Source organism: Canis lupus, chromosome 22 (genome assembly GCF_048164855.1).
Source record: "Canis lupus baileyi chromosome 22, mCanLup2.hap1, whole genome shotgun sequence".
NCBI lineage: Eukaryota > Metazoa > Chordata > Mammalia > Carnivora > Canidae > Canis > Canis lupus.
In genome coordinates, this window is record NC_132859.1 from 6,777,826 (window position 1) to 6,790,565 (window position 12,740).

Below are 12,740 nucleotides of genomic sequence, written 5' to 3' on the forward strand. Positions count from 1 at the left end.
AGCAACAATAAATAATTGGGACTATACCAAAATAAAAAGCTTTTGTGTGGCAAAAGAAACCATCAGAAATTTGAAAAGGCAACCTACTGAATGGGAAAAGGTATTTTGCAAGTGATATATCCAAAAAGGGATTAGTATCCAATATCATGTAAAACTTAGGCAACACCAAAACAAAATACTTTGATTTAAAACTGGGCAGAGGATTGAATAGACATTTTTTCCAAAGAAGAAATATAGATGGCTAACAGGCATGAAAAGATGCCCAACATCACTGATCATCGGGGAAATGCACATCAAAAAGCACAATGAGATGGCTGAATGGCAGAATGGCCACTGAAAAGCCTGACAGCCCAGCAGAAAACGGGCTTCTGAGAAGCAAGGGGAGGAACAGTCAGTCACAGAGAAAATACAGTAACTTTAATGAAATAAACTAGCATGCTTCTAATGATTTCTCCCCAAAAGCATCTAAGACCTAGGAGCAGAGGACTGTTACCTACACCAACGAGTCACAATAATGGGGAGAAAACCAGGACAAAGACTCAAGGTGGAAGACATTCTAAAATATTCAACTGACCAGGGAATAAGAAAGACAAGAAGCCTGTGAAAGGATATTACTGAAGAGTAGAAAATATTTTTTAAATACAAAACATCTTATAAAGTATTTAGTAACATAAAAACTATAAAATATGACTACAAGACTGAACAAGCAACTATTCATTAATCCCTTCTCTTCTACTCATTCTAATATCTTTGGAGACCATCAAAGATAGAACATATTGGCACCAAAAGTCAAAAAAAAAGTTACACATTAGGGCAAGAGAGAAAAAAAAAACCACAATACTAAGAAAATGGCTTTAATAAATTTAGAAATGTTCACAATGATAACACATCTTTTTTTCTTTTTTCTTTTCTTTTTCTTTTCTTTTTTTTTTTTTTTTTGAGAGAGAGAGAGAGAGAGAAACAGCGTGCATGTGAGCAGGAAGTAGGGACAGAGGAAGAGGGAAAGAGAACCTTCAGGAGGCTCCACACCCAGTTCGGGGCTCAATCCCAAGACAATGAGATCATGACCTGAGCTGAGACCAAGAGTCAGATGCTTAACTGATGGAGCCACCCAGGCACCACTGACTATTTCCATTGACATAAAAATCATCTAGAAAACAAATATTTATGTCATGTGAAAACATCTGAGGCACGCTGGCTTTCAAGCTTTTGATGTTTAGATTGTAAGGAGGGGGGAGGAAATAACAGAGGGTTATTTTGTAAGAAATGAACAAAGAACAGAAAGATGATGCTCATCATAGGTAAGTGGGTGCTGATAAGAGTAACTGGGAAGCAATCCATTCTCCATATGCATTTTTTTCTAATTACAAGAATTTTAAATATACAAAACTAAAGGTACACAAACCAATGCTGTTAACACCAATGCACCCAACTACCCAGTGTTAATTGATAATAACATTTATGTATGGTTGTTTTAGAGTTTAAGACATGAAATGCCATATATATAGCTAAAGCCCAACTATCCTAAGCCATCCCTTGCTCCTCTTCCCCTCCCCAGGCATGAGCCTTGTCCTGAAGTCAGGACCAGAACATAATCACTACAGCTGTGAATCACATACAATATTCCTCCACAGAGCTTAATCTCTTTGTTTTGTTTCTAAAGAGAACTTCATGACCTTTTATATGAATATTCTAAGTAAATATAAGATGTTCTTTATCACTTGTTCTCAAGTAGATGTCTATATTGTGATGAAATCTGTAATGGATAGAACTCTAAGAAAGATCTTTGATTTCAAGGTTACCCAAAAGCAATTTTGTTCCTACCTAGAGTTCCAACTACAGAAAAGAAAATCAAATGATTAACCCTCCTCATCAAATATTTATTAAATGTCTTCTCTGTACAGGGCTTGGGGGAAAAAAATTGCTAAAGAGAGGTCATTGGGCTAGAAGCATGAGCATCACACCCAACTCCAGACCTATGGAATTGGAGTCTTCCCGTTAGCATGATCTCCAGATGACACACCTGCACACTGAAGTTTCAGAAGTACTGGTTTGAAGAATTCAGAAAGGTGACAACATAGACCAAGGCAGAACGAAATCTAACCACCATTCTGCCAAACTCACCCTTTTCCTATCAGACAATATGGCTCTGGGGATTTCTCTCTGCAAAGTCCATGCATCATCAGTCCCATTAGACTGGTGGGCAGTCAACCAGTCTATCAACCAAGGCAGACTGTGCCTCCCAGGGGACACCTGGCAATGTCTGGAAACATTTTTGTTGCAACCCAGGGCGACAAGTGCTAGTGGCATCTAGTAGATTGAAACCAGGGATGCTGCTAAACATCCAACAATGCAGAAGGCAGTCCTCCACAACAAATAATTACCTGGCCCAAAGTATCAACAGTGCAAAGGTTTAAAAAAAAAGGGGGGGGGGGGTCAGCCCCGGTGGCTCAGCGGTTTAGTGCCGCCTTCAGCCCAGGGTGTGATCCTGGAGACCCGGGATCAAGCCCCACGTAGGGCTCTCAGCATGGAGCCTGCTTCTCCCTCTGCCTGTGTCTCTGCCTCTCTGTGTGTGTCTCTCATGAATAAATAAAATCTTTAAAAAAAAAAAACCTAAAACAAAAACACTGCCTTGATTTTCTGACTAAAATAATTGTTAACTTCAGTAATTTAATAAACTGACTTGAGCATCTGTATTCATGGAGGGAAAAAATAAACCAGTAACTATGAACACTTCATATCCAACACTCTGAAGGGTGTAAGGTTCCCTTAAGAGTTCACACCAGAGGCACCTGGGTGGTTCAATCAGTTAAGCATCTGCCTTAGGCTCAAGTCTTGATCCCAGGGGCCTGGGACAGAGCCCTGTGTAGGGCTCCATGCTCAGCCGGAGCCTGCTTTTCCCTCTCCCTCCGTCCACCCTGCCCCCACCCCGCCACTCATACTCTCACTCTCTCAATAAAATCTTAAAAAAAAAAAAAAAGTTCACACCAAATCAATAATTATTAACATTGACAACCAAGACCAATATGGTAAAACAACAAAGGTCCATGTTGTAATATTATGTAATTATACATGCTCAATTTTATAATACGTTGCTACCATCCATAGTTGTCTAATAACATTCTGGCATTCACTTAATTCTTCACTTTCTCTTCCATACAGGATTATTAGTGAAGAACCTCTATGGCCACTTCAAGATGACAAGCACACATTGGACTAAATTGCTTCACTGAACGGAAGCTTCCTATTATACCAAAAAAAAAAAAAAAAGGTAATTTTAAAAAACTAATATTATCAGAGCTTTGTTAATTTCACCAACATTATGAATGAATGAATAATTCCTCTTCTCCAGAGAAGGTAGTGCCATATAAGGTCTGAGGGCTGTGGTGCTTTAACTGTTTCTGAAGTAGAGAGGATTAAATAATGTAACCTCTGGGTGTTCTCTTTAGGAAGAATTTAGTTGATATAGGCCATACAAAGCAATGGTCACTCCAGAAACATTCACCTTAATAAAAACACGCTTAGCTTGAGGCTCATTACTCATCTTTGCGTACCAATAGACACTGACCTCTATTTCTCTTACATATGGACCATTTTCTTCCACTGTGCTATCTCTCATCTTTAATAGGCTGGACAAGCTGCTTAGAAATAGTGAACCAGGGACGCCTGGGTGGCTCAGCGGTTGAGCGTCTGCCTTTGGCTCAGGGTGTGATCCCAGTTCGGCGATCAAGTCCCACGTCAGGCTCCCTGTGTGGAGCCTGCTTCTCCCTCTGCCTGTGTCTCTGCCTTTCCTCTCTCTGTGTCTCTCATGAATCAATAAATAAAATCTTAAGAGAGAGAGAGAGAGATAGTGAACCAAACAAGACCCTGGGACAGAAAAGAGAGAGTAGTTGGACCACACCAAGACATTCTTCGTTTTCTGATTCACTTGGTTCTCATTTTTTCTATCATTGTATAAAACGAGCATCAATAGGTGACTATTTGACTATGATTTGAAGTCTCAGGAAGCTTCATCAGGACATAATATCATCTGTACACTAAAAATAAGGAGACCGGGCATATGTTACAAGATTTGTTAGGATCTTGTTCTGTTTCTCATTCCTACCTTTTGGTCTCAATATATAATTGTCCTCACTTTCTGTAAATGCCTCAAGATAGCTCCATATTCATACATCTCTCAATTTATCACTGCATAAAAGCCTGCCACACTCCGAGACACCAAGTACAGTAAAACATGTACTAGAGGACACAATGCCCTATCACAAATACCACTGCTAAGGAAAAGAAATATTTAAGAGCTTAAAAACTAATACCAGAATTGTCGTGAGCCTACTTTTAGCTCATTCCTCATGTAAGTTGTCCTTTTAATTTGTCTCTACTGTGTCTAACCAAATAACAATGCAAATGACAGTGATACCCTGGCTCTTTTCCCAATCAGCGTAAGTCAAACCTTCTTAACCTAAAACAGAGACTCTTACCTGCGATTGCTTCAAAAGAGGCCAAAATAGCAAGAAGGTGTTTGAGGAGAAAAACCCAAGGAAGCCTTTGGTATTCATTCCATTTCAGAAGGTTCTTCTGCTCTAGAAGTTTACCTGGACCCATCACCACACCCTCCATCAACCTCAAAGACAGGGAAAGGAGCAAGGAAGCGATAATGCACATCACCAGGGCATGTATGCTTACATTCTCAACATTTTCAGGATTCTGATAACACAGTTCTGGACCCATGACATCAGGCTCTCAGGAGAGAAGACAAATTATTTAGGAGACACACTCTTTGCCACAGTGGACATTTGAAAACAGAAAACATGGCCCATTTGCTTCCTATCTAAAATTTGAATCAGGTTACATAAAAGCAAATGACTACGATCTATTATGATCAGAGCCAAGTGTACAAGTAGTAAGATTTCCTTCCAAAGGAAGTGCAGGGAATGGCAAAATCAGATGGCTAGAAATATTTCCAAGCTTTGCCATATGGCACGAAGAAAAGTACACAGAAGCAAGGTGTTCTTGAGTTGGAAGTAGCACACAAAGTTTGCACATATGATTATTTGGAATATGACTGAGTTTTATACCCCACATTTCCAAATTTGACTTTCTCACACTTCCTTCATTGTACTAACATAGCCATTCACTCACTGTGTACGAAACACCACGCTTGGCAGCAGGAGTACAAAGATGAACAAGATACGTTCTCTGATCTCAAGGGAACCACTCCACAATCACTCTTCCCTATGATGCCTGACTACCTGTAAATTTCTCAAGAACAAGGATTCGTGTCTTGAAGTCCCAGATTGTATGTCCTTTTATTTCTCAAATAGTTTGACTATCTAATGTTCTTAATTTAATCCTACTAATATAACGGTTAAAAAAAAAAAGACATGATCTATCTATGAAGGGGCTTACTACAGTAGAAGAAAACAAACAAAAAAATGGACAAGGAGGTTGAGTGTTGTAACAGGAGAAAGGCACAAAACTAGGAGGACACATACAGAAGGACCTCATACCCAACCAACTCCAACAAAAGGGTAGGATGGTCAAGTTTTCTAAAGGAAGTGACATCCATCCTGAGCTTCAAGGATGAAGAGAAGTTAATGAGCCAAGAGGGTAGTAAAAAGACTTTCCACATAAATGAAAGTTTGTGCAAAGGTCCAAGGTGAGAGAAATCATGGAACCTACCAAGGGGAAGATGGGTTGAGGAACTCATGACTGAGGGTGGAGGAAGCAGGGATCAGATCAAGAAGGGACTTTGGCACTGAAGAGTCAGAACTTTATCCTGAGGCCAAGGAATGACCAGTGAAGGGTATCGAGTAGGATGCTGGTATTACATCAAAGATGGACAGTGAACATTAGTTTTGACATATCCAATAATCTTTCAAAGAAGTTCTAATCTTCCCTGTGCTCTAAATCAGTACGTCTGACATCAGAGAAAAATATACAGGATTCTCTAATAAAAGAAGGTTTGGGTTAATACCTAAGACAGTGTTGGCCAATAAAAATATGAAGCAGGGGATCCCTGGGTGGCTCAGCGGTTTAGTGCCTGCCTTCGGCTCAGGGCGCGATCCTGGAGTCCCGGGATCGAGTCCCATGTCGGGCTCCCGGTGCATGGAGCCTGCTTCTCCCTCTGCCTGTGTCTCTGCGCCTCTCTCTCTTTCTCTCTCTCTCTCTGTGTATCATAAATAAATAAATAAATCTTTAAAAAAAAATAAATAAATAAAAATATGAAGCAAACTAATAATAAAAAAATATGAAGCAAACTACATATGTAATTTTAAATTTTCTAGTAGCCATATTCTTAAAAAGGTAAAATTACATGAAAATAATGTATTTTATTTAATGGAATACTTTTCTTTTAATGAGGTGTTAACCTTTTTTTTTTTTTTTAAGATTTATTTATTCATGAGACAGAGAAAGAGAGAGAGAGAGAGGCAGAGACACAGGCAGAGGGAGAAGCAGGCTCCCTATGGGGAGCCCGATGTGGGATTCGATCCCAGGATCCCTGGATCACGCCCTGAGCTGAAGGCAGATGCTCAACCACTGAGCCACCTGGCGTCCCCAATTGCATATTTCTAATATTACTTCAATATGTAATCAATATTAAAAATACTGAGATATTTTAACTTTTTTTTGTCTTAAGTCTATGAAATTCAGTGTGCGTTTTACACTTCCATCACATCTCAATCTGGACTGGCCACATTATGTGCTCTATAGCCACATAGATCTAGAATGTACTTTGCAATTTTTTTGTTTGAAATTTTTAAGGTACATTTATCATTTGTATTCATCTTCTACTTCATAAAAATAACGCAAATCAAAATTTGTCAATGGCAAAAATAACACAGAAAAACTCCATTGTGGAAGATACTCATAATCCAACACTGACAATACCAGCTACATTTGGGTGTATGTGCTTGTAAGACACTGTCCTATGTCCAAAATATACATAAGTTAGGCTTTTAAAAATTAAGGTCTGTCAAGAGCTCTTAAACTTACTATATGAAACCGAGTTCTAAATAAAATGAAACATTCTCTGTTTTTACAGTTTCGTTATTTTTTGAGACCGTATTTAAATGAATATGTGGAGTTTATTCATATTTAAATTGGGAGTTTTTTAAAAAGGAACTGTTATTATTTTAGGAAAACATTGATCCCACTCCCAACTGCCCTGCTCCCATTTTTCTTTCCTGTCATCTGTCCTACTCTTCCCTTTTCAAGAGGAAGGGAGAGAGGGAGGGAGGAAGGGGTATCCAACTAATACAGAGCTAACACCTAATTTCAAGAACAAGACAGGTTTGACTCTATCCACTGGCCTTTGTGCTATTATCCGACAAATTATTCACTAGATGCCCTTGTGCCCTTTGAGTGACTACCTAACATTGCTTCCCAGGCCTCCCCTCCGGAAGGTACAAGATGACCAATTCCAGCACCACGCAGCCTCCAGAGGAGTCCTGCTCGCGGAACACCGTCATAACTCAGCAGATCGTTCCCGTGCTGTACCTCGTGGTCTTCGTCGCGGGGATCCTGCTCAACGGTGTATCTGGATGGATATTCTTTTACGTGCCAAGCTCCAAGAGTTTCATCGTCTATCTCAAGAACATTGTTGTTGCTGACTTTCTGATGAGCCTGACTTTTCCCTTCAAGATTCTGGCTGATTCTGGCCTGGGGCCCTGGCGGATCCATGTGTTCGTGTGCAGGGTCTCCGCTGTGCTCTTCTATGTCAACATGTATGTCAGCATCGTGTTCTTTGGTTTCATCAGCTTTGACAGATACTATAAAATCGTGAAGCCTCTTTTGACTTCTTTCATCCATTCCGTCAATTACAGCAAACTCCTGTCAGTGATGGTGTGGGTGCTCATGCTCCTGCTGGCTGTCCCCAACATCATCCTGACCAACCAGAACGTGAGCAACGTGAAGGTTACACGCATAAAATGCGTGACACTTAAAAACGAACTGGGACTAAAGTGGCATAAAGCCTCAAACTACATCTTTGTGGGCATCTTCTGGATTGTGTTTTTTTTGTTGATCTTTTTCTACACTGCTATCACGAGGAAAATCTTCAAGTCCCACCTTAAGTCCAGAAGGAATTCCATTTCGGTCAAGAGGAAATCTAGCCGCAATATATTCAGCATCATGTTTGTATTTTTTGTCTGTTTTGTACCTTACCACACTGCAAGAATCCCCTACACGCAGAGCCAAACAGAAGCTCATTACAGCTGCCGATCAAAAGAAATTTTGCTCTATGTAAAAGAATTCACTCTGCTCCTGTCGGCTGCAAACGTATGCCTAGATCCTATTATTTATTTCTTCCTATGCCAGCCCTTTAGAGAAACCTTATGTAAGAAACTGCATATCCCTTTCAAAGCTCAACATGACTCAGAAACATCCAAAACCAAAAGAGAAAATACGACACATGAAAGCACAGATACACTGTGAATTCCCACCTCCTTTCAAACAAAATCCATGTACACGTATTTGCAATCTTCAGCTACAGAAGAATAAGAAACATGTCCATGCTGATAAGTATCATCGCTAGGCATTACAAACCAATTTAGTTAATAAACACAAAATAGAAGTTTCCTTGCTTTTTTGTAATACCAGAGAAAAAAGTAATACATGCATTACTCCATTTTGTTCCATCAACACAGACGATTTAAATCACTAGCCTGGTCAGTTAATGTAGAAATTTAAATCGCATAAGGAAAATAGGAAGCAATCAAGGCAATTCACTGGGGCATCTTCCTTCTCTAAACACAAAAATTAAGTTATATGATTTTTTTTCAGCAGGGTCACCAAAGACCAACTTAAGACAGGCACAGTCTGATTAAAGAACTAGAGATCTGTTTGTAGTGAAACAAGTTTTTTCTGATTTGAAGAAGATAAGCAGACACCAAGAAAATTACTTAAGAAATCCCCTATGACTTATCTTCATGGCATTTCAAAGGAAAGTTGATAGAAATTCTGTTCTTTGCAGAAAACAAAACAGTAATATTTTTTTCTGATAGCATTTTGAGGGTAATATAAGATACATTTTAAGTATGTTTTATAGGAAGACTTATTAATCTACTTAATAAGCCTGGAGTTCTGGTGTTAAAATATTTTTTAGTGGACTCTATTGAAGGAAGCTAGATATTGGTATGCGCTGCCAGCAACTTTCCCTGTTCAATGGTATGGGGGGAAAAAGGCTGATTGGGACAAAGACACACACACATACACACATCTAGGAGCAGCGGAAGCAGTTTTCTTGGAAAGCAACCGGTACTTGGAAAAAGTGAAATCTAAGATTTACAATAATGAGTGAAAAATTACACATAAAATGAAAATTTACAGATCACATTTTTGGAAAAGCAGATGAATTTAAAATGTGCAGATATGGAATATGGTTGCTGGCTTGTGAGTTATTGACTGGCCAGAAGACATCCAGGCCACCTTCTAAAAGTTCTTCTCGAACATTTTTTAAGTCACGTGTATGTACTTTTTTCCTTTACTGCATATGTACTAATAAAGAAATTATTTTCAATACTGTTCAGTTTTTTCTTTCTTAAAAATCAAGGTAGGAAAAAAATAATAGTAAATTTCTTCACCATCAAGACACGTGTAGTTTCTTTAATAAGCTCAATTATGCATAAAGGAAGGAAGACAGTTACGCAAAGTGTTCAAAACTTTTATTTGCCACAGACTTTCCCAAAATAAGTATTTCATATGCTCTTGGAACTCATCAGATTTTAGGAAAAACTTGGAAAATACACCTTAAATTGAAGAAGAGCTGGGAAGGTATTCACTGTCCAGCTTCTACCTTTGTAGAAACTCCACGCTCTCCACTCTGAGTCAAATATCCTCTCTCAAAAAGAATAAAATCCCCAAGCTATGATAAACATGCTTGACAAAACTAAGGTTACCATATATGTTTGGCTAAATACATCTGCAAAAGAAACTGGCTGTGCTTATTCTTCACAATCTCCACTGGCCAGGGCAAATTAGTAAATACTGGTATTTTACATGCCCCCCACCCACCCTGAGCCATGAGAGAAAGCAAAACTAAAAAGAAATGAGGAGTGCCAAATAATGTCTTTGTAACCAATGAAGCAGATGGGTAATGTGAAAATCAAGATTTTTTTTCAGGAAACAACTGTGCAAGCCAGGTAAGAATACTGTAAAAAGCAACACTTCATTAACCGTTACTGCGTATCAAGTCCAGAACTACAAAAAAAAAAAAAAAAAAAAAAAAAGTAGAGTAGTGGCAACAGTGAATTAATCCAGAAACTTCCCTGAGATTACCAGTACTAATTTTTTAAATTACGTTATGGAAGAATTTTGTTTCTGTAGCTAGTTCATAATATGGTTTCTATAATACATATTTACCTCAGGGACAGTAAAATAACACTTAACCATATTGTATAGAAGCAGTGCGATGAAAGGAGTAGAATATTTTAGGAAGTGACATATGGGTAAGGAAAGCCTCGCTGTTAAAGTGGTTCTTTTGTGGGGATGTCCTGTCATGGAAAGATAATTTGCATGTCACTGGTTATCTGGCAGAGAATTGGTGAGCAAAAGGGAGTAACAGCTTTTACCGTTGAAGACCACACCACACCAGTTCTCTCCTAACCCCACCCCCCACAAACCTCACAGTGTGGTTTACCCAGAAGGAAGTCTCCTGTCATTCTGGGGGGATGGTCTGATGTCACAGATATTTTCTCTATTAATGAAGATACTATTTCTCTTCTTATTTTTGTCCAGAGTCAAAGGGTATAAATAACAGCAATGAGGTTAGGGACAGAATAGAAAGGGAATGGCACATACTTTACTACCCTCATCGAGGAGAAACAGAACTTAGTGTAAGGGTGTTTTCTAGAATTTCTAGGTTAATGTTCCAGGTGAAGCCAATGTATCAGAATTGTTTAATTTGCAGGTAACAAAAAAAATACAACTAAAATTGCAATGAAAAGAGATTTACTGGCTGACAGACCTAAATGTTCCAAGTTGTAGGTATGGCTTAATTTAAGGGCTGATATAGGGCCTCAGCTGATGTAAGGCAAGCTGAGTTTGTACAATTTTTCCAGCCACCTTTCATGATAGTAGTTTCCGCTCATAGGAAGCTGTGGATACTCTTTTCATGGTAGCAAAAAGAAAGCAGCACTTCCAGACCTTAAATCTTCACAGTCAGTCCTCCAGAGAATGTCTTCAGAAACCGGGAACTCAGATCTCACTGGGTCATCTGGTCTCATGTTGCATCTCAACCTGTGCTCAGCAGACTCGGACATGCTGGTTGCCAATTATGGCCTGACCCTGGTATTAGAGGCAGACTGGACACCGTGAGAGCCTAATGGACAAGAACCGGGGAAACTGAATTTCTCAAAGGGAGAGTCTCGTTTTTACAGCTGGGAAAAGAGTATGGAGGCTGCTGGGCAGATCACCTAAATATGAGCAGCACTCGCTGCAGGCAGTCTTTGTAAACAACCACTGTGAGATTCATGCATCTCAGTGGGCAGTCCATGTGTAATCTTGTAGGATTATGATCTCTCTGTTTCTTGATTCTTATCACAACTGTTTCTTTTATTTTAAAAAAAACAAAAACAAAAAAAAACAAAAAAAAACAACTACTTTAGAATATTCCGTATAGGTAGCTGAGTCAATTACCCTTCAAAATGGAATCACAGTTTGGTTAAAATGCAAGAATTCCTATTTATGAGGGACTTCTAGTCATAGTAAAGAGCCCCCTTTGAACACCTTCCTATTAGATTTCTGCAGTCCACATGTTGCAAAGCAGCTAGTGGCACATGCTATTCTATTCACAAGGCATGTTTCTTTCTTTTCATCGTTGCCCCAACTATTAAAAACATGGGGAAACAACTGGCTGTAGCTAAGGGCCTGCCGGCCTCACTTGGGGAAGCAGCAGCCCTCAACTCACTATTACCCCCAGCTTTTCTTGTTTTCTATTGTTTCTTACAACCGTGCATATCATCATGCCTTCTTTTCCACCATAGGCACCTGAGTTTATAAGCCACCCAGGGTACTCTGAGCACTTTAGAACTTGCACTACAGCTTTCTCTACAGAAGGAGCTGGAAAGGACCTGGAAAGGGGCCCTAGGTGGCTCAGTCAGTTAAGCGTCTGCCTTCAGTTCAGGTCTTGATCCCAGGATCCTGGGATCAAGCCTGTCAGGCTTCCTGCTTCACACATAGCCTGCTTCTTCCTCTCCCTCTGCTACTCCCCCTACTTGTGCTCTCTCTCAAATAAAAAATGAAATCTTAAAAAAAATAAAAATAAAAAAAAGCAGGACCTGGAAAACTTCCTTTTTCCCAGGTGCACTCCAATGCAGTTTCAGGGTTGACAGAAAATAGGAGAAGCTATGTCATTTCTATGTCTCCCACCCACAACAGAAGTGGGAGTACAAGCACGAAAAGAGGTACTATAGAAATAAACCCATCTCAACAACAATAAAATATTTGAAAAGTATTTTCACTGACTAAGACTACTTGCTACTTTTTGAATGCACTGCATTGTGTAAGTCTGACTTCGCCCATGGTCATAGTTAAGATTTCCTCCATAACCCACCTCAACCCACTTCCCCAAAAAATAAATAAATAAATAAATCGAAAAAATAAAAATAAAAAATAAAAAACCCACTTCCCAAAATTTATCTTCACTCCTTTAAGGACCTGAAATAGAAGACTCTGAACCCAGGATCATCTTGTTCTATTTCCAGTCCCCAGATGTCACCAGCCGCAACCCACATGGTATCAGT

General features: G+C 39.3%; 2 protein-coding genes across 8 annotated transcripts in view; one reads left to right on the forward strand and one right to left on the reverse strand.

Annotated features, from left to right (window-relative positions):
• MED12L (mediator complex subunit 12L) overlaps window positions 1-12,740 on the reverse strand; it is a 323,177-nt gene that overhangs the window by 195,422 nt on the left and 115,015 nt on the right. The gene's annotated exons all lie outside the window — the stretch shown is intronic.
• Window positions 6,369-9,517, forward strand: P2RY14 (purinergic receptor P2Y14). Its single transcript, XM_072792277.1, has one exon. The coding sequence runs from the start codon at window positions 7,411-7,413 to the stop codon at window positions 8,431-8,433; it is 1,023 nt and encodes a 340-aa protein (XP_072648378.1). The 5' UTR covers window positions 6,369-7,410; the 3' UTR covers window positions 8,434-9,517.

Bases quoted from the DNA above. Each gene is read 5' to 3' on its own strand.
- P2RY14 (XM_072792277.1), top strand. From the start codon at position 7,411: ATGACCAATTCCAGCACCACGCAGCCTCCAGAGGAGTCCTGCTCGCGG.